The sequence below is a fragment of the Vidua macroura genome, chromosome 8 (assembly GCF_024509145.1).
Source record: "Vidua macroura isolate BioBank_ID:100142 chromosome 8, ASM2450914v1, whole genome shotgun sequence".
NCBI lineage: Eukaryota > Metazoa > Chordata > Aves > Passeriformes > Viduidae > Vidua > Vidua macroura.
This window is the reverse complement of record NC_071578.1, coordinates 22,854,967-22,878,031: the sequence shown is the minus strand read 5'-3', so window position 1 is coordinate 22,878,031 and position 23,065 is coordinate 22,854,967. Positions and strand designations below refer to the sequence as shown.

At 35.0% G+C, this 23,065-nt stretch overlaps 1 protein-coding gene across 8 annotated transcripts in view; it reads left to right on the top strand.

The window, feature by feature from the left end:
- Positions 1-23,065, top strand: part of KCNMA1 (potassium calcium-activated channel subfamily M alpha 1) — a 426,357-nt gene that overhangs the window by 276,362 nt on the left and 126,930 nt on the right. For all 8 annotated transcript variants that reach the window (XM_053983344.1, XM_053983342.1, XM_053983341.1 and 5 more), the window contains exons 7-14: positions 1,297-1,372; positions 2,495-2,665; positions 4,309-4,400; positions 15,638-15,748; positions 17,337-17,442; positions 18,851-18,933; positions 21,105-21,174; positions 22,831-22,986. In XM_053983344.1, coding sequence (XP_053839319.1) covers positions 1,297-1,372; positions 2,495-2,665; positions 4,309-4,400; positions 15,638-15,748; positions 17,337-17,442; positions 18,851-18,933; positions 21,105-21,174; positions 22,831-22,986 — 865 coding nt within the window. The remainder of the gene's footprint in view (positions 1-1,296; positions 1,373-2,494; positions 2,666-4,308; positions 4,401-15,637; positions 15,749-17,336; positions 17,443-18,850; positions 18,934-21,104; positions 21,175-22,830; positions 22,987-23,065) is intronic.

The following is a 23,065-nucleotide window of genomic DNA, read 5'->3' as shown; positions in this document are numbered from 1 at the left end:
GAATGTTACCACTAAGAAAATAGGGACTTTAATCAACCATAGTTTAAGAAAGAGAGAAATAGGGAATATGTGTTAATATTTGTGAACACTAATGATGAGACTGCTGATATGCTATTTTATTTTTGAGTACAGTATTTATTTATTTGTTTCTCATATTACCCAGTCATATTCTATTTCTTGTACTCCCATATGTCTACTAACTGTAACTTTTAAAAATATCTTTTAAGGAGCTGTACTGGTTAATTTTACAGGTTATTTTTTTTAGAAAAGAATGCATTTTTATTGTCCTTAAAGTTGTTATAAACAGAAACATTAATTCTACCACAAAATTACTACTGCTGACACTGAGAATGAATTTTTCTCAATTTTAATATTTTTTAATGTATTGCTTTAAGGATAATCGTGGTGTCTTTTCTGAGGGTTGTAACTTCATATAAATTTTTTCAAAAGCAAGAATGGGTAAGATTGTTTAAACACAGTCATACATAGACAGCAGTTCCTCCTGTTTCTCTTGAATATCCTTCTTAGGACAGTGACTTTTGTGACAAGAGAGGGGAGCAGATTTTATTTGAATTTCTTCCAGAAGATTTTAAGTGTGGTATTTTCCTGCTGAACTGAGTGAGGTCCTTGCTTCAAAATCACTTCTGGCTAGAATAGGGAAAATACTACTCAGTGTGACTAAAAAGCATTTGTAGATTTTTTGGTAGGTTTAAATTATACTTTTTTTATTTTTTTAGAGAAAAATGTGAGTGTGAAGTATGAAATCCTCTAATTTCATGTGAATTTTCCCTAAAGTGCTCCATAGGAGTTCATGCAAGCAGAATAATAAGGAAAATACTTAGGACTTTACATAAGAACTGTAAAATACCTTAGTTCTTTAATTTGGGAATCATAATTTTCTCATGTATTTTTTATGTATCTATATGTGAATAATTCTGAGTGTATAGCAGTGAAAAATGAAGAGGTGAGGGTACTGAGAGGAAACCAAATTATCTGTGTAAAAGCATTTTTTTATTTCTATTTGGTTGTTTTTGACTACTGATGTAGCTAAGATTTCTGTTTGTCTTTCTGCTCTCACACATTGGAACTTTCTTTTCAAGGTTTCTAAATTATGAAAATGTGAACTCTCCAAAGGAAAAAAATAATACATTTTTTACATTAACTTTTTAGGGAATCTTTCTTTTGTGAAATAATCATCAGGCTCTTGAGTCTAAAATTTGCAGTTGTATACAGGTACCTATAGAAAATATGTGACAAATTCTACTCTAAGCTCCTGTTTGCTTTGTTTATTTCCAGTAATTCCATCAAGCTAGTGAATCTGTGCTCTATATTTATCAGCACGTGGCTGACAGCAGCTGGGTTCATACATTTGGTGAGTGCATTTGGAAACACTTCATTCATGGACTTTTTCTGCCGGCCCGCGGGCTCCGAGCCGCTCTACAGCTGGAGCACGGAGAGCAGCGAGGCGGCGCCGCAGCTCCCCGCTCCGCTCGCGGCACCGGCCGTGATTCTCTGCGCCGGCAGCAGGTGGCGCTGTGCGCCAGGGAGCTCCCGGGCGCGCCGGGTCAGGCGGCGGCGATGGCGCTGGCTGCGCTCGTCGGCTGGGCGGGGTTCGGTAAAAGCTGCATCCAGCTAGGCGGGGGTAAATTCAAATTCCTTCTCTTCCTGCTGGATCAGTCATTTAATGCTCGCCCTTACAGAGGTGCACGGAGCTTTTGAATGTTTTAATTTATGATCCATTTCTCGTTCACGTAGAACCGTATTTTTACACCCCTCTGGGCAAATGTAGCGTCTCAATCTAGCATTTCAATACCTTTTTCTGTTTTTAAACAAACAGAGCACAACACCCCTTAAATACTACATCAAGAGCAAGGGAATGCTATTTTCTAGGATTTGGATTTTTTTTCCTTTGTTTTTCAACGAAAGTTTTTCTATGCTACTATAGGAATACTCAAACTTCAGCCTTTTACTATGGAACAAATTTTAGATGGCAAACTCCTTTCCCACTGACAAATTTATAATTTTGTCTCAACAGCGGCTGGCTTTTTGAAAAAGTATTAGCATTCCACTAAAGGTGGAATGCCTTCAATAGCTACATAATCTTTCAAAACAAAAACATTGAGAAGTATAATTGCATTAAAAGTAATATTTACTCTGAAAATATTCTGAACACATTTTTATTAAATGAACTTGCCTAACTACATGAGTAAATTACATTATTTAGTGGTGCCTGGAAAAGATACTTCCCATAAATTATCTGAGTAGCAAGGCTGTCTATATTGGCAAAAGAACTGCAGTGCTCTATTTGGCACAAGGTCGAGTTCTGTATTTGATGAAAATAAATCACAGGAAAGGATTCAGAGTTCATATTATATGCCAAATTATATATCTATATACACACACAGGCACATGCATATGTGGGTAGAGTTAATTTGGGGTTAATTAGAGTCAATTATAATTAATAATTCATTATATGTTTTCTTGTACATTGTAGGTGGAGAACTCAGGGGATCCATGGGAAAATTTCCAAAATAATCAACCGCTAACATATTGGGAATGTGTTTATTTGCTGATGGTTACAATGTCCACTGTTGGCTATGGAGATGTTTATGCAAAAACAACCCTTGGTCGCCTTTTCATGGTCTTCTTCATCCTTGGGGGATTGGTAAAAATTCTGCTTTATTTTCTTCTTAATACTCCAGTTACCTTAAAACTTGATCCTCTATATCTCAATGTTGTAATTAAGAGAACAGTAATATCTGGATTATTAAACTGAAATTAATTAAGAAACATTAAATTATGTTTAATATGCATTTTTTTCCTGTAGATAAATATATTGGCAGAGCTTGTCAAGTTAGTCCAGAATTAGAATTTTTCTAATCTATTTAAATGGGTAATGCATGTGAATATATGAAGTGCCTTAATATTTCAACATAGAATATTATTTGTAGTTCTCTACTTCTTAGCTACTACTGTAGAGCACTTTTGGAGGTTGCTATTGGTGTTTAAAGGCACTTTGCGGTTTCAGAAGTCCTACCCACCCTTCTGTGTTCCTTCCCAGAATTCCAACAAACACTGTGGCTTTGGACTGCCTTAAAGAGCAGCTTGCCTGATCCAGATGATGGCAAACCACATTCTCTTTAATTTCAACCATCCTTTCATGTCATGTAGTACAATTTTAGCTCACAGTTTATCACATGACCATAACCAGTATCCTTTTATATCAGCAATTTCTCGTGTTCCTTGTCCTGTATGTAAATAGCACCCAAATTACTCTTTGTCTCGCCAAATTTTCCATTATTTGTCAGTGCTAGCAATATTATTACACCTGTTGCAATGTTCTCTAAAGTAGCAAGGTTTATTTTAGTATTTACCGTGTGCAAGGTAAATGCTTCGCGGATGACTCGTAACGTATATTGTGCCCATACACACATTTGTACATTGTCACTTTACCCTCATCCGTTGGCTTCACATATACATGCATCTCACAGAGGTGATATGTATATAACCAACCTTATGAATGCCATATATTACACACACACAGATATGTATGAGCATTACATATATGCATTCTCATCTCTGTTTTTTGACATGTGAAGACAAAGATCATGTCAAATGGCAGTAGCTCTTCGAAGTATCCAGCCACAAGGAAGCTGTTTGTTGGACAAAACATGGCAGAATAATTTTTATTTTCTCCTCAAAACCTTTTTTCTATCACATGTTATTCCAGTCCTTCTAAACCCAAGAACTTTTGGAAAAGTTTTTTTTGGGGGCGGCGGGGTGATTTTTTTGTTTCTTGATGGGGAAATAACCCCCGATTTAATCTTGTTTTTGTCTTCTTTTAAATTCTTACAATGGGAGGAAGAGTCTGTATTTGAAAACAGTAACTATATATGTAACAGTAATGATAATACTTGGCTTTGGTTTTTTTACAGTGGGGCTGGGATAGGTTTTTTTCCCCCCTCCCCTCTTCAGGAAGAAATAGACAACTGTTTTTTGTTATTAGATACCAGTTTGAAGTAATTTTGTTCTTGTTTTGTTTTACGTGTCCATTTTTCCTCTTTTGACCATTTTCTTTCTTTATAAGGTGTGTACCTTCTCTAAAACCAGCTTTTACACTGAGCCCTCTTGTTTGATAAGAAATTTTTTTTTCATTTTTTTTTAAATTTTATTTTTAAACAACTGCATAGATCTAATTCTTTTGCATTTTCAGATCTTAAAAATATATATCTTCTGAAAATATTCATCATCCCCCTTTCTTTGGCCTCTCTTTTTAGTCTTTTCTTCTGTCTCCTATCTTCTTCTTAGGCCATGTTTGCCAGCTACGTCCCTGAAATCATAGAGTTAATAGGAAACCGCAAGAAATATGGTGGTTCCTATAGTGCGGTTAGTGGAAGAAAGTAAGTATCCCAAGAGGCTCTGCTGCCTCTGCTGCAGTAGAACACTCTCTGCATGCCATTTTCTTTTTTTTTTTTTTTGTTTTTTTGTTTCATGCATGTAGGCAATGTTTGCTCGCTACGTGCCAGAAATTGCTGCTCTCATCCTTAATCGGAAGAAATACGGCGGAACTTTTAACTCAACCCGAGGCAGAAAGTAAGTCCAAAAAGACCAGGTGTGGTTGTGGGACTCTAAAGAGCCCCTGAAGGTGGTAATAGCTGACTCACAGCTTACAAGGCTGTGTTCTTTGACATCAGATGTTACCACTGGAGAGTTGTCACACTGTAATTAGAGACCTGGGCTGTGCTATGGTACAAGTCACAACATTTTGTCCCTACTTCAAGAGAACCTGGATACCACTCAGACTGATATATCTTGTAAAAAGTGCTGCTATTACATAGGCAGTTAACTTCTGCAGCAAGGGTGAGTTGTCACTTCACCATTTTGGGCATCAGAATATCGTGTGGTTTGTCTCTTAACTAAGTGACAATGATAATTCACATGATTTTCAGACAACTCAGTTCTTCAGAAAACTTTGTTTTACTGGATGCAAAATAAGAGATAGATATTTACCAGTTTGTTCGGTTGGACTGGCTATGTAAGAAGTCTAATAGCCCTGTTTCTCAGTGTTCAGCCAGCAGATTCAGCTCATACAGCTTTTTCAGACTTTCCATGGATATTGCAAACCCTCATAAGTTTAGAATCTGTGACCAGGGATTTTAAAGCAATTCTCTTCCCTGTATCACATTAAGTGTATCTGAAGAAGAGTAGGCAGTAACATTAATATCAAAACAGTATGGTAAAAAAATCAAACATGCTATTTTTACCCAGTGGCAAAGGTTAAATTTTATTGGACCACATTACCTCATTACATTTCTTTTGAAAGCCCGCTTGTTTTCTTGACCAAAGCTAGCTCTTTCTGGCATTCCCAGCTCCTGGTCGTGCTGGGATAAAGCCTTTACTGAACTAGATGTCCTTGGTGATATAGAGATACAGCACAATATCACCTTTAGTGTTGCCATCCTTCATTTCATTACATACCATTGTGACATCCACTGGCAGAGTCTATTTGCCCTGGAAGTCTAGTCAGATAGAGAGTCCTTTATGTATGATATAAATAAAGTACTCCAAGAAATTTATCTAATGAGTTGTCGCTCTCTTCTTACTTTAGAAAGATATTTTTTTACTTTGTTCCTTTCAAATCCATGCATGTTCCAACCCACGCAACATTTTGTTGAAGTGGATTATGCTTTTATCAAGTTCTTTCTCCTCTCTATGTATCAGAAAGACTGTAAATGTCCCACATAGCTAATTCTAGAGTACTATTTTATATCTTTGTGTAGATAAATCAAAGTTTTAAAATTAGATATAACTTTTATACTATTTTTTGTTCAATAATACTCAAGCAATGAGATGGTAAACTTCAATATGTACATTTATTGAGATACCCTCAAATGTCTAAGGTAAACTGTAAACACTGATGTTGGAAACTTGCATCACTTACCTAGACAAACTAAATGCCTTGATTTATTTCTGGGAAGGAGTAGTATTGTTAATTTCCCAAAATATTTATTTGTGACAGAGGTCAGGACAGTATCATATTTTTCATACTTGTTTTCTCAAAGATAAGTTTTTCAAACTCAGAACATATCCCACTGTTTTCAAAGCTCTAAAGGAGTTATAGCAGAGGGGAATATGGTTAAAACCTATTTTGCACACAGGGTTTGTCCCTCCCCTTCTACATTGTCACTAGTACCCAGCATTGCTCAGATGTCTCTAAATTTGGACCTGATCTTCAGTCAGAACCCCACATCCTGAAAAGCTCAACTTCAGATTACAGGCTTCTGCTAGCTTTGGGGCGTGCTTAATTTTATTTTTTCACTTTTTTTTTTTTTTTGTCTTTCTTTATATGCATTGTCTGTTTGATTTTATCTCACTCTGTTGTCAGTGCTTTTTCTGCTGATCTCTACTGCTCCTGTAATTTGTTGCTTGAAAGTCATCTCTGTCATCAGAATACAAACTGTTCAATTTACTTTATGCATTGTTTTCTAGTTCAATTATTAATTACTAAGTAGTTTAAAGATGTCCTTTGCTCATGTGGGTCTTTCATCAGAGAATCTAAGCTTGGGAACTGCACAGTAAAAAGCCATTAGGACCCCTTGTTTGATGTTGCTTTTGCAGTCAGTAGAACAAGATTGATGAAATGTTATGTTTGGCCAAAATTGAAGTTTTCATTTGGAATTCAGTGTTGAGAGAATGGATTGTCAGAACCAATAAGTTTTCCTTTGCTTGGGATATGGGCATGTGGTAGTAATTAGCAGTATAAGGTCTTTAGTTGAGCAACCAAGCATAGATTCTGGCAGCAAAAATAATGAGAAACTACAGTTGTTCTAATGTCAGAAAGTTTCCAGATTAAATACATTTCCAATATGAAAACAGCTGAATTTTGGTGAAAGATATAGTTTCAGCCCTTGAAACAGCAAATATGTGTACTTTTTAACTCTGTACAAAATAGATAAATACATGGAATCTGTTTTGTTACATCTATAGATATGTTTATACATCATCATAGTTTAACCCCAGCTAGCAACCATGCCAGGAAAATAGCACAACATGTTGCCTTCTAAACTCTGTGTGTAATAACATGATTATTAAACATTTAGGTCCAAAATTAAAACCAGTGTATGATTATGTATGTTGAGTTTTGCACTAAGTGACTTTAATACTATGGGGAGCCTTACTGCAGAATTGTAACTATAAAGGAGCTAGAATGTGTGCATAAGAATTATCGATTCAAACTTCACTAACTAAAGAGAAATAACAAACACATTAAACTTGAGCTCACATTTCATTTTGCTTTTCAGCCAATAAAGTCCCCAAAGGATCATAAACTATACAGGATTCATTTTGCATAATAAAGAACTTTATTTTTGTCTTAGATGAGACCCATGCATACAAACTTTGGAAATAAAAGTAGTTTGTAGACAGTTATCACTGGTTAAACTTACTAGATAATAGGTTCATTTAGTTGTGAAAGTCGACAGGGAATTTTTCAGGTTTTAAATTGAGTTATAATTCCTGCTTTGTAATATTATTGTAAGGAGACTTCTAAGAAACAGGAATTTCTTTATAGGCTTTGAAGTTTCATCTTCAGCTATTAAATAAACAGCAGTACTTACTGTTGCATTTATACCACAATATCTATACCAATATATCTATACAAAATGTAACTGAGGCCAGATGTACACATTTAATGATGATTATTGAATTTGGCACAATTATAATCTGGAACAAAAAAAACAATCAAGCAACCAAAAATGCTTCCTTACACCCTGCCTACATTTAGCTCTGTTCTTTTTAAAGCTTTAAATTTGACTTTGTTTAGGCTTTTTCTCTGAATTATTTGTAGAATTTGTGAGTTAATATTCAAGGGATCATTTTAAAGTGAAGTACCATCAAAGGATGAAAAGGCATCCACCACTCTGTCTCCATAGCTGGCTTTAGAACAGAGCATTAAACCTGCAGGTTTGTTCATGCATTCGTACCTCTGGAAGGCCAGGAGGGGCATTGATCGCTGTGGATGAATTTCTAAAATGCTGGAATTACCCACTTTTCTGTTATGTTCAAACTTTAATTCTTTTGAAATAAGAATCTTTATTTTTTTTCAGGAAAGTCTTGGGTTTGGATAAGTAGATTTATGATATAGCATTATTTTTGTGATGTTTTGGAACTTACACATTTGGTTCTGGCCAAAATAGGACTTACAAGATCATCTGTGTTATTTTAAGGAAAAAAAAAAAACCCAAGTTTTTTTTGCTTATTTATTTATAATATTCATATTACTGGGGTGTGGTATGTGATGTGGTTAAAGATCCAGATAATCCATAATTAAAATTTTATTCTGTACTTACTAATTTACTTTTGAATCAAGATTGTTCTTGTTCCATTTCTGTATTTGAGTGTGCATACAATCAGACTGGATTTTAATTCTGTGAAGATATTAACTTATTGTATAAATCAGCGTGCAGAAAGCTCTAGAAAGCATATGGAAAGAACATTTGTTAGCTGATGAACTCAGCCTGGATCACTTACTGATTTTTTTCAGTCTTTATATTCAATTAATGACTTCTAATTCCATGGACTAAATTATTTTTTATACAAAACTGCTGATGCAAAGTCTTTATGAGGGCAGAAAGTAGAACCCAGCTTTGCATGAACAGGTATGGCAGAGAGAGCAATGACCTGACTGAGCAGGGAGGTTGGGCCAGAAGAGCCACTGTGGTCCCTTCCAACCTGGCCCTTCTGTGGTTCTGGCTATGTTTATATAAACTGCTTGTTTTGCCACCGTAGTACAGGTTTATGCTAGACTTCATTGCAGATTCAAAAGATGTAAAAATAAATGATCCAGAGGCATTATTGTAGTTAATATGTAAGATTAAAAATGCATTTTAATGAAATCATAGTCCTATACTGTATAAGGTATTAGAACCTCCTGTTTCTCTTCTCTCATGATCTGCTCTGCTTCCCAGACATTTCTACACATTTCTTAAATTTACAAGCCATAAATTACCAAATCATCACCATATCAACAGGAATAATCATCTGTTAGAAATTCCTTCCAGAAGGAAACATGGGCTTCAATAACTAAACTTCACAGAAGAAAATAAAAACTCTAGACAGATAGATATGGTAAACAGAAAGACAAACAGATAATTTAAGTTGACAGGTCATATTGGACTCATTAGACATTTGAATTTCATTACAAATTAGAAAAAAGAAATCTTAAGGCTTAACCAAAGAAAAGGTCCATTTGCTGCAGTAATGAGAGGCATAGATCCAAAGAAAGTGACATTAAATTCTTATATTAAATAATTTGATGCAATATGTAAGATATTATTTTTTCAGTGGGATGAGAATGTAATAAGAGAATGTGACATGGATTACATTATGATCCCAGGGGTGTCTCTATTTCCCATCTGCTAGCCATTCTTCTAATCCCACTTTTTCAAATGAAATTTCACTTAGTGATAAAGAAAATCTGATGAGTGGTAAATATAGTGACAGATAGAAGAAATAGGAGAAACTTCTTTTTTTTTTTTCAATTTTGTGTGCATACTGAACTCTATCCATTCTTTTGGAAGTAGGAAAGGGAGTGTGGGAAGTGACATATAAGAACATTCTGACTTTAAAATGTGTATTTGAGGTCTCATACCACGTTCCATTCCTACAATAATAGCACTTCTTTTGTATTACCAGTTGAAGTTTAAAAAGTTCCTTTTCTTAAACTTTGAAAAAACCCTCTTGGATTTGGCATCAAATAGCAGTAGATGCTGTTCAAATTTTGACCCAGGAAAGACTGAATCTGCTTTATACATCTGCTGGTCTACCATATTCTACAAACTATACAGTACATGGCATTCCAGGCTGTGTAATGTGAGATGGCAGAAGTGATTAATTGTTCAGCAAGTTTTAGAGACTTCTTGCTTTCACTCAGGTTCTGTTGCAGAAAATTGCTCATGACATTTTGGGATGATTTCTGTGGAAAGAAATGCACTGGCTCTACTCATGGATGAAATGCTCAAAAATCTGAAGATCCTTTCCTAACTCCTGCATTGCTTACAAAGGATTTAATTATTTTTTGACTACTTGAGCACTTAAAAAACACATAAGGTGATTTGAAAATGAGTAATAATGGGAGAAAACAATGTTTTTAATAGAAACTACTTTCAGTTGATTTCAGAAGTAAAAGCAGGACGGTTTGTGTGTGTGATATCTGCCACACAAAATGTTACAAAAATGAAATCCAGGGTTTGCAGTGATTAGAACAGTCAGTTAAGGTCTGTTTGCAAGCGAGATGCTAATGCTGGAGGTGTAGATTACCCCTGCTCTTAACTGTAAGCTTTCTAGTATGGGCTCCTTGTGCATTCTGTTCAGCAGGTTTTTCTTCTGTTTATAGTAAACTATTCACTTTTGTCTTCTGTGATAGACATGTGTTGTGCCTAAATCTTGTGGTGTTTTTCATAAAAGCAGAAATACTCTAAATTTAAATATTGCCATTCAGACTGAATGAAAGGATGAATATTCATACTTTAAGCTATAGTGGAAGGCTCCACTAATCCAGACTCTAGAAGAACCAAATCACTGTGCTTTTATTTTATTATGGCTGGTTTGGAGGTGTGCATCAAACAAAGAATATTAACTTTTAAATTGGTTTATAGAGAAACATTACAAAATTTTTTAGATCATAATCATAAAAATGCAAGATAAATTCATCTAGCTGTAGCTGAGCAAAGTTTAAATAAAAATAGCAGCCCAGAGTGAGTCATGTAGGATAGCATGCCATTGCAAACAGACTTGGATGAAAGCTCTAATGTGCAGTTTAAACAAAGAAGTGTGCTATTTATCCTGGATTAAAGGAGTTGAAATGCATTCTTGTATTGGTCACAAAGTGATTTAATGTTTGCATCAGAGAAAATTTCAAATGCCTGACATTAACAATTTCCTATTTGTGTTAATCTGATGTAGGATCCAGTAGGGTTCCACTGATCTGTACTGTGCACCATATATTGAATGGAGCTTTTTCAGTGCTTCTCAGTATTGCCTAATTCCTTTTTCTTTATTCATGACTTAAGAGAAATCCAAAGGCATGGAACCTGGTGGAAAGAACAGATATTTTCTGCCAGAATTAAGCACAGCAGCTGCACAAGTACACTCTGGTTCCTAAATAGCTGACAGTTGAAGCTCTCAGGTCCAATTTACAGAAATTAAAAGTACCTGAGATACGTTTTCACATACTTCAATTACATCTCCTCTGACAGGTATGGCCATGTGCTTGTATACTTTTAATGCTGATACATATTTTAGTGTCTGCAACACTTCTTAGTAACTCCAACACTTTTGAGATTTTTAATCCTTCAGGAATAAAGAAAATAATAAGAATCTACTTTTGGACAAACAGGAGGAGAAAAAAATGTTAAAATTGCTTGACGGTCAATTAGCTATATCCTTTAATATTTTCTGCTTGTCTCCTTTTTACTAGGAGATTTATAGAGCCTGATGGAAGAATCAGGTTGAGAAATTAGCTTACAATTTAATTATTTTTTTACTGTATGCATTGGCTACATAAGAGACCCTTAGAAGACCATCATCCTTGGGATCAAGTCTTCCATGAAAAGGAAAGGGAAACACTCCAAATTGTGGCTGCACAGCACTTACTACTCTAACAGAGTTAATCTGAGAGGGGAGTTTATATTGAAATAAGAGAAAGATCCAGAAGCACACACATGAAGTTTGGAGCTGATTTATCAGAATCCTGAGTGATGGTTGGTAAATCATTACTATCTAGAAATATACTGTGAACTGGCATGTTTAAGAATGCATATCACTAATAGATAAACAAGCAGACCACATATACAGTCTCTGTTGACATTTATTGACTTGTTTTTAATATTGACTTTTTTTTAATAAGAAAACATGACTGACATCCGTAATTTCTTTGAGCAAAACCTGTTAGACTTTACAAGCTGCTGCCTGCTTCAACCACAGCAGCCTGCTACTGGCATATAAAGAGTTTAGATGGTCAGTAGATGAAAGAATGAGCAGAATGCAAAGCAGAAATACCACAAGAAGATCTGAGCATATGTATTTGATATAAATGTCATAATTTTATAGAGGCATCTAGATCAATATGCACCCCACTTCCTTTAGTTACTTGACAAGTGAACACCAAGTATTCAACTGAATGCTGAACAGAATTTTGTATTTATTATTTTTGATTTATTAGAACAGACTGGTTGGAGTGAGATTTTTCAGGCTCTTTATACTTATTCCAATAAAATGGATATTTCTTGCAAAACAAACAGGCAAAAGATTTGTCTTTTGTATTGTGTCCTCTGAAGGAGGAACCAGGCAAAGATCCTTTTTAGAGTCCCATTCAGAGTGGATCTGTTTTCATTTACAGTGCTATTTACATGGTTTAAGTGTATGTTCTCAATTATCTCATGCCAGAAACCTAGATGTTTTAGTTTTTGTTAATTTCATTGTTTCCCATACTGAAACAGTTTGTCTCTGTAGTAGCCTTGGATTTTTTATCTCAATTTTTGTTTACTTTATAAGAAGGTGCAGTATTTTTAGTAAATGTATCATTATGTCAATACTAGGGTGGAAAAAAATAGGTACTGTAGAGAACTTAAATTATGTAGAATCACAGTTGAAATCAACTGTGTAAATCTGTGCCAATTCTTCATATTTGAAATATTTTCATATTTTTTGTATTTATGAAATTTGAGAATGATAAATATATATGGGAAAGGATGGATTAGCCCATATATGTTGATAGAATATGGCTCCTGATAAGCTTTTGATTCTTTGTAAAAGGTTTATTTTGCAGCATCACAATCATATAATATGGATTCCCACTGGTATATTAAACCAGTTTCACATCTGACATGTGTACCAATGACAACTACTACTTAACAAAAACTTAGGTATTTAGTCCTCCTAAATACCTATCAGTAATAAAAATGTCTAAATTCTTAAATCATGTTTTTCAGTATGGCAAGGGACTTTATAGATTTTGTTTTTAAAGAATAAAAAAAAAGAAATAATAATAATAATGTACTAGTTCTGAGGTTTTTCATAAAGAAAAGCTTAATGCAGAAGTTAGACATTTCTGTTGACCAAGTGAACTTAATTCTGTGTCTTTCTACTAACCAACTCTTTTGCAGCAAACAAAAGACATCCACTATGTTGGCTTTACTTTCTCAGTGCATGTAAAAAAAAAAAGATGTTTAAAAAAAATTAAAAAGTGAATACAATGGTTACTAAAACAAACAGAGGAAGTTATAAATCTTCAAATCATATACAGGACAGATTGGAACATTATAAGTTCCAATATAAACTCTTCAAGTTTTCTTACATAACATACCTAATAACTCTCTGTGGGCAACTAGGAAATCTGTTTTCAATTTCTTTTACTTCTAAGCAAAAATATGACTTACGTTAAAGGAAGGTTTTTTGGTAGAAGTTTTCAACCAAAAATTAATGCAAGGATCTTATCAGAAAATATTCTTTGAAAGCCAGGAGGTTTTGTTGTAGTCACTGTTCAGGACACTGCCATGCACTGTGTATGTATAGCAAAGAAGAGAAAAATAGATTTTGTCCAGCTCTAAATCAGAGTATAAAATGAAACCACAGTGCAGATGCCTTTTAACACTCCAAAAACAATTAGTCCTGATACCCAATGTGAGAGTTTTTGGTAGCCAAATGTTTTATTTTCGCTGAAGCAGATTGCTGTGAGTCCCTACTCAGTGAGAGTCATAACAGGATTGTACCAAATGCATCTGCTTTTAGCAGGAGCTTTTTGTAGCAAATAACCTCTGGAGGCATCTGAGAGCATGAATGACTTTGTAATCTTTTGATACTTTGATAATTTCTTCTGCAATACAATATTATGTGTTGCCATACTTTTAAAATGTGGACTGTAATTAATGACACAAAAGAACCCATATTGAGTGAAATCAGCCAGGGAGGTAATCAATTTTCTCCATATGAATGCTTTGTATTAGAAGAGCATTCAGGAAGAGTCCCAGCTAAAGCTAACTGCCCTGGATCACAAAGGACTTCCCCTACAATCAGGAATTATTTCTGCTATGAAAAGCAATGTATAAGCTATCCAGATGGAAAGTTCAATTTCTTAATTAGTAAGAGATGGAAACATTTGAAGAAAACAATCCCCATTGTTTAAAATCAGTTATCTTGGAAAATGTGCACAGACAGTATAAGGAATACAAATTATTATTCTTAGCTGCTGTTTATAATTTCCCTGGGACTTGGTGGCTTTTTGATGCTATATGTATTTATAGCCAGGAAAAGTCTGGAATACCACCAGACAGAAAGAACTTACCTATATGTTAGTCTAATGTAGTGTACCAAACAGTCTGTTCAGAATTCACATCAAGTAAACTACTAAGGTTTTAAATATCTCTTCAGAATCTGAAGCTTCCTGAGGTTTTCCATTGCTGCTTTATGTATGACAATGCACTAAGTCATACCTGTACACCTCTGGCAACTCAGGCAAGTGGCCACCAGGGAAACGGGCAGAGTCCTTCTGGTGGGGGCAGTGTAGGCATGGTTTTCCCCCATACCCAGCGTGCTGCAAACTCTGCCAGGCTGTAAAGCTCCCAAGGAACCTCTGGAAGACCCCTTGGCCCAAGGAAAAAGACTGACCTGATATATTTTATGTCTTGTTTTCTGATACTGTGCTTACCATCTCATAAAACAGGAAAGCTTCAACTCGTGTTTTTGTGTTTTTAAGTGTTTGCTGTCCAAGGGCATTTATTGCACCTAAAACTTATGTTAAAAAAAAAAAAAAAAAAAAAGGCAAAGCAGAAACTATGAATAGCAAGTTTAGCAATAAACATTTGTATATTGAGTTCTATGTTAAATACAAACTAGCATGGCTGGAGTCTTTTATAAACTTCTGTTTCTTGCCTGTTAAATAAAAGTAAACAATTGAAATTTTAGATTGTTGCTATTTCTAAAATTGCATTTGAGTCCTGGTAATATCTAAGTACTCATGTTAAAGAAGTTATCATATTTCAAAATAAATGTTTAACACACTGTGCTCTGCCAGAAAAGTGATAATAGTTAACAATGACTTTTTGTTGTAAAGTACTCCCCTCTAGGATTTATGGTAGGGAAAAATTTCTTTTCATGCTGCTTATGGCCTGTAATTGGCAAGCTTTGTGCTACCTTCCTTGGCATAAAAGTCTGCTTCAACTGTAGAAAAATATTGAATAATTTTAGGGAGATTTCCTGTCATAACTAAAAAATTTAAACAGTGAAACTCATTAGAGGAGTTAAAGATATTGAGAAAGATGTGTAAAATGAAGAAATATGACTTTGAAAGGGACTGGTTAATACAGTGCATAAAGATATATAAAACTGATCCTACTTATTGTTAAATGTTTAAAACAACCTGGGCAAATGACTTTACAGGTGACAGTGTGTATATACATTTGCAGTTGCAAAAAACCTTTTGGAATTGATATTTTTCTTCTCTGACTTCGTGGAATAGGATCTAGAGAAACATCAAGAAGAGACGAATGATATTTTTTTCTCAATAAGTTATCATTTCCATCTCTGCTTGCTTGCTTGTTTTACCTTCTTTGCAAGATTAACTCTGATTTTTCTGTAACAGGCACATAGTTGTCTGTGGTCACATAACACTTGAAAGTGTGTCGAACTTCCTGAAGGACTTCCTGCACAAGGATAGGGATGATGTCAATGTAGAAATCGTCTTTCTGCATAAGTGAGTACTCTTTCAACATTGGTCTTATCATCTGTTACTAAAACTCATTAAGTGAAGCTGTATCTTCTGGGAAGGCAGAGACTATTTAAAGCTCCAAACAGCCATAAAATTAATGCATTTCTGTTTATTAAAAATATGTCTTGAGAAAAGTGGTTTTTTTTCTGAATTTTCCGTAACCCTCTACTAAGTATATTTGTTTCAAGCAGACAGACTTCAGACCCAGTTGTGTTGTCTGTAAGGTACATAGCTAAATGCATAGTTGAAGTGGGGATTGGGTTATGAGATAAAAAATATTGAAATGCAAATAAATACATCAGAGGTTTTTTTTTTAGTGGCAAATATTCCTAGGGAAACTACCAAAATTGGTAACATCAGTAAAACTAATGAAAAACACTGTATGTTGTACAAACTTATTCTTATGTGGAATTTGGAAAAGTGGCTTAATGAGGTTGATGTTTCTTGCAGGCTCTACATGATGTATAAGTTAATAATAATTTAATAACTAATACAATGCCAAATAGTCATGCCTAGGGGAGGAACTGCTAGAAAAAAACACATGATAGGACTCAGTATCTTTTCTGTTCTGTAATGATGTCTGTTTAGAAGAGTTTCAAGTTATAAATTAGTTTTTTTTTTTACATTCAGCAATGCATTCTGCACTTGTTGTCAAAGAAAATTATTAAAAGTTAAGGATATAATTTGTGATGATTTAACAGTGAAAGCTGAAAACTAAGTATCAGCAATATTTCCACAATTTTTTCATCTAGTCTTTTCAATTTCAACTAGAGATGACATCCTCAAGTAACTACATCATTTTTTTGTATCCCTTCTCTATGTAATAACAACTGACTGTGAGAGGAAATTTGGGATCAAGTTTTCCACAGTAAAAATGTGTGGTGATAGGAATCAGGAAACTGCACATTCACATGAAAGGAGTTTAGCACCTTGCTACTTGTTTGTGCCTGTAGCTATTAAATTCCTTCTGTTTTAATGAGTGGCACCAGAAAAGATATTTACAAGGTTGGTGCCACATTATGTAATTGATTGTAATCAATTTAATTTTTCTTTTGTTTTGCAAAATGAAATGAGACAGAAAGTCACGGCATCATTGTGTTTGTTTTAATTGTAGCTCATAGAGGCCTCAGGGTCCCTGTCTGGTTTCTTTTTCTGATTTTTAGAGATCTTGCATTGAGCTGTTTTATTCAACACAGTCAGCCATTGTGGGAATGGTGGGGACATGCAGAGGATGATTGTGGTGTTATATAATTTCTGGGTAGAACGCTGGGAGAGGATGTTTTCAAATGTTTGCACCCATACTTCTGGATTCACATCCCTTGGAAATGCACGCGCGAGGAAGGTGGAGAGTAGCACACGGTGGGCCAGAAGCACTGCAGAGACAAGTAAGGCAGTGAAAGCAATGTTTATCTTTCAAGGAAGGCATGCTGTTTCCATGCCACAGGAAAAGCATCAGCAGGAGTCTGAATATCTAAAATAAATAAATAGGTTGGTTTGTAAATGCAGGAAATGGAGCAGTTATGGAAATTGACCTCTCATTTGCTCTTGTGTTTTCCTCCTCTTTCCAATGCAGTATCTCCCCTAACCTTGAGCTGGAAGCTCTTTTTAAGCGACACTTCACTCAGGTGGAATTCTATCAGGGTTCAGTCCTTAATCCCCATGACCTGGCGAGAGTGAAGGTAACAGATTTGTTGTTCTGTTCTGCTAATTGACCTTTCTCTAAGTACTCTTTACATTATTTGGAAAAAAATCCAAACACTAAAGCCCTTCTTCATGTAACCCCAAAATAATGTTTTTCCATCTCTATTATCTTAAGTAATAAATTATATCTATACTGGTAAACCTTTTTTCCCCATATCTTTATATCTTCAAAGCTACAGCAACAGTGACTTAAGATAATTGTATGCCATTCCATTGAGCTCTTTATGAATTTTTCATTGACATTTCATTCAAAAGTGTATTTTACATTAGTATTTGATATAGCAAGATATTGTCTTACAGTAATTGCTTAAAATGCTGTTGTCTAAACTTATCAGAACAATTTAAAAATATTTTTTCATCCTCCAAACCCTTTTTCTGTTATCTAGAATCCTGAGAGAAAAATGCAAGTTAAGATTTTTGGTAGATAAAGTTAGATAGTTTTACTTATTTAGATTTTTTTTTCTAGAATTTCTAAATGGTAAATTATTTCATTCTTCTTAAAGCATGAAGTTTGAAAAAAAATAAAATTAAAGAAAAATCAAGTTGTCAGATCATTAACTTTTTAGTTTATTTTTCTTTTTCTCTCCAATGGAATATAAACTGGCAACTTAAGCCAAGAATATTTTAATACAGTGTAATTAACACTTCCTGGAGTACTAATCGTGTCTTTTGTCTATTTTGACTGCAGAAGTTGCTTAAGATTTTTGTAGCCCAATGCACACTGTTTCAGTTCATCAGAGCATGTCCTAATTGCAACCATAAAATCGTGTGTTCTTGTTTTGTGTTCTGTATTCCACCCTTCTTTGTGTTGATATTTGGTTGTATACACTGGAAAATACTTTTGTCATCTGCTTTGAGTTCTGTAAAGCTCAGGTTTGTGTGAATCTAGAGGTCCTGTGGATAGATCAGTTGTCCTCTTCCTGCTTTCTAAATCCAGTGCTCAGATTCTAAACCAGTTCAGCTGCCTCTTCCTGTCTTGAATAGGAAGGTACTTAAATTCCCAAACAAAGCTGCAGGACTTGTGGGAGCACTGTACTGGTGCAACAGGACCTTCCGATGGATTTAGAAGTCTAAATTCCAGTATCTGGTTACAAAAGCTTAACATTACCACCTTTGTGGCTCAGCTGATACAGAGTAAGTTGTCAGTTGAACTGCTGTCCTGCTCTGATCATCGTAAGCAAGTTTCAAGAAATTCTCTGTGTACACAAGAGTGGTCATAATCACTGGCGTGAACTCATGTTAGCCTAGAAACATTTTTGATTAGCAGTATTGAGAACTGACACTCACACTCATGCAGCCAGTGCTGGATTCACTCATAGTTTATGAGGAAGGAAGAGCTGGAAAGAGATGTTGCTTTATATGTTTCCTTTTCCTTTGGTGTCTCAGATAGAGTCAGCAGATGCGTGCCTAATCCTTGCCAATAAATACTGCGCTGACCCAGATGCTGAAGATGCCTCCAATATTATGAGGTAAACTCTGTAGTTTTTAATAGATTTTTGGCTCTTAACTCTGATTAGCTAATTTTTTATCTGATCTGTTACACTTAAAGAACACTGTAGGATTTTTTTTTTTTTTAGAGGACAAATTAAAAGATCCTCACCGAAGTCCAGAGGTGAGAATACCCTAAATTCCTACCTCCACTGTTTCATCTGTCTGCTTTAGTGTGTCAGAAGACACACTTGGAGCACAGGCTTTGACACTCTTAATAATTTTGCAAGAGCTAGGGTTTGAGTATTCCTAGCTGAACACAGAGAGGAAAGGGAATGTAGGGAATGTAGTCAGGTTGTTGCAACAATGCATGCATGAGCGCATGCACTGCAGGGGCTGTCAACAATGGGGCAGAAGCACCTTCAGTGCTTCATTCCTGCTGCTCCGTGGTGGATCTGCTCCTGCAAGTAATGCACTGCTCAGGGGATAGCAGAGTATACAAGGGAGTTGTCTCCTGTCTCCATCCTGCTTTTTTAACACTGAAGTCCAATCATTCCTTGTTTTGATTGACAAGGCATTTACGACATTAGGGACCACCAGATCTCCTCCTGCTTTTCTCCTTGTAGTCTCTGAAGGGAGGAGATGAAACAGTCAGTCAGTAGATGGCAGCTAGAATTACAGCAAACCTAAGCCATTCCATTTTTAGTTTTGTTCATACAATCCTAGTTTTAATGAGACCAGTCTCCTTTTTAAAATTAAAATCTCAGTCAGTGGTTGATTAAAAGTTCTCTAGTATTGGATTGGACAGTGTTATAAACAGATTTTACTGGCTTGTCAGATGTTTGCATGCTGTGTATTGAAGGAAGGGGAGAAATAAAAAAAATGCTATTTAAATTGCTCTTATGGAAAACTACCGCTGTGTGCAAGAGGTATAGTTATCTGAGAAAGACACAAGGCTAAATACACCTAGTTTCATTTTACAAACATGGTTTGAGTTGCAGTTGCAATGCCAAAACTTTATTTTGATATTGATTGCATAAATACATAAAATATATTCCAGTTGCAGACTGATGCATTTTTAGTACATTTAATACATTTAATGTAATAAAATGCAAAATTTTTGATGTGTGAGTGGAATTCTCTTCTGTATTGTCATGATTTATTTTTTAAAAATTGAATGCTTAATTAAACAATTCATCAATAAATGGAAAATTAGAAGAAAGACTTGGTAAAATAATGCAATTTTTTTACCTTTCTTGTTCTAGCTTTGATAAGCTTAAAAGCACAAGCCAGACCAGTAGTTTATAAGATATGTTCTACAAAACACCAGTGTGAGCATTTATGGCATTCAGTCTTATGAGACGGATGATTCCATAAGTCAGATTTTTTTTCACTGTTTTATCATCTTTTTCTACCTTTAGTTTTTAAATACAAGACTTTTTTTGGCTATTCATCTCTTTAATTTTGCTCAATGCTTTTTTATAGCACATTATCAATTCATGCATTTCTCAAATACTTTTCATTCCAGCCCCTTAAAATCTATACACAGTTGAGTATATCTTAGATTCATTAAGTAATTTAGAATGTAGAAAATGTGCAGACTATGAAAGTAGCCCCATGTTTTATAAATTACGCATTTAGCTATCAGTTTTTATATTGATCTTTGGATTAATCCATCAAAATTAAGATGAATTTGCATGTGCAACACAAAATCATTATTCAAGGTATTTAGATAGGATGAAAGTCTAGCAGCTAAAAATAAATAATATGTGATGGGGCAGAAAGAAATTAATTTTTTCAGGCATATATCATTGGGAAACTTGATCAAGTACATTGATTCAAAGACATGAAGATAATCATTGAAGATGATGTAACAATTCCAACTGCATTATTTTCCTAACAGAATCGGTATCTAATAGAGCTGCTAAAACAAGTCTCTTTTTCTGCAAATTCCACGAGGGCAAACCATTCAACTGAATATTTCCTGAGGCTTATTGCTCTCTAGTACTAGCCACTAATTCTTACCTCAGTTTGACTATGTGTAAATATTTCAAAGATCTGACATCAGTTTGCTTTACAGGCAGATGAATAAGGGGGTACAGTTTTAATTGTGGGACTTGACAACATGGTAAAATAGAGGTATTTGGATGCATTATCCAAATACCCTATCAGTTAAAAGTTATTTTAATAGTTTTTTTCCTTTTATTTTTAGAGTTATTTCCATAAAGAATTATCATCCGAAGATAAGAATTATCACTCAGATGTTGCAGTACCACAATAAGGTAATGTGATGGCCAGTGTTTCTTCTCAGAGTTTTTTGCTACATTGCACTCATTCATAATTTTTCTAGTTCCAGTAACAGCAAGCATTTTTGTTTCCAAGCTAAAACATCTTAATAAACATTGTCATGTAATCCAGTTCCAAAGTAATTTATATATAGTAGTATATATGCAAGGGACTTTATTAAAATCTTGACATTTATTAGTTGCCTAGGATTCTCAAAGCTACAGTGTCCATAGTTGTTACTGATGCCAGATTACCTTTGGCCACTTCAGTTCTGTAGGTTCTGCTCTTACTGTCTTACTGGAGGTTATTGTGATTTTTTGATTCCGGCGTGACCATGTAGACCTGAAATTGCCAAGCAGTCGGTACAAAATAGATAAATTTATGTGATCTTTAATCTAAAACATAGCCCAGTTGTGGGATTTGGTACTTAGAATATTGTGAAGTTCAAAATGACAAATCCACTTTGGAAAGGAATTTGAAAAAGTTTTTTATGGTAAATTTGTGACCCTTAAACACAATGAAGTCAATTTATTCAATCCTGAGATGAGGAAGTCCATAAACTGCTGACTAACAGGGTTAGGAAAGATATATCAGATAACACAGTACTCATATGTGGCCTGCTTCTTTTATTAGCTCTGAAAGAATCAACCACTGCCCAGTGTTTGAGAAAAAGCTTGACTGGGTAAACATTCTTTTGATGAAATACACAATAAATCTGGTACTGGGAAGGTTTGATAACAACTCCTTATACCTGTAACCTGTTGCTGGAACAAGAGCAACTACTGCTGCTTGTTATGTCCTCTTCCTGTATGTTATGGAAGAATTCTGTCTTTTTATAGAATAAAAGCAAGGAGTTTCTCTGCTTTAAAGAGCCACAGAGGGGAAGGTTTTTTAAATACTGCAGTTTGTTTGCTATTCTAATGGTTGTGTCTTCAAGAATAGCTTTTATCAAAGTGCTGAACTGTGGAATTAACTTAGGAAGGGAAACAAGGAGGAAAGACTCTGTGCTTCCTTGTATCCACACAAACATAAAAGTTACATGTCAGAGAAAATCCAACAGCTACGGAATGGTATTTGTACTTATCTAAGTTATCAAATTCAATACTGCAGATGTGTCTTGCTGAGTTATTTTCTTCATTCTGTCCTTATAAATAGCATTCTTAGAAAAAACTGTTTGGTTTTTCACTGTCAAGTACCATTCTTCAGGGTGGAAGAAATGAAATAGAAAAGAGAGAAGATGTTGTACACATTTTTTAATTCTAGTATCCTTTAAAGGTTGCAGCTTCACGTAAGTTGTAATCTAAGTTATATAACTTCTTGTATATTATGTGTGTTCCTCATCAGTCAGACGGTAGCTCAAAGTGCTGTAAAAGGAACAGGCAGAAGGGAAGGAAAGCTTTACAATATTCTGCTAGTTCAGGTGTGAGGATGGACCTGACAGAGTGCCACAGCCAGCATGTCTTGAGAAATGTAGCATTTTTTCTGTAGTAGGTAAGAGTGGAACATTTCTCAGCATAGAATTAAGCTCTGGAACACTTGAAGTGCTTCTGTCTACTCAGAAAAAATCAAGGTATTAATAGAGAAAATCGTTCAGTTCTGTCTTCTCTTTCTGGTTCTTCACCTGTGGGATATGTTGTTTCTTTGTTTTCCAGGCCCATCTACTAAATATCCCAAGCTGGAACTGGAAAGAAGGGGATGATGCAATCTGTCTTGCTGAGCTGAAGCTGGGTTTCATAGCCCAGAGCTGCCTGGCACCGGGCCTTTCAACAATGTTAGCCAACCTCTTCTCTATGAGGTCATTCATAAAGGTAATGCCTTTCTCATTGGAACATATTAGTCTGCAATTCAGGTTGTCCGAGACTGGAGTAGAGAACACGACTCAAATTT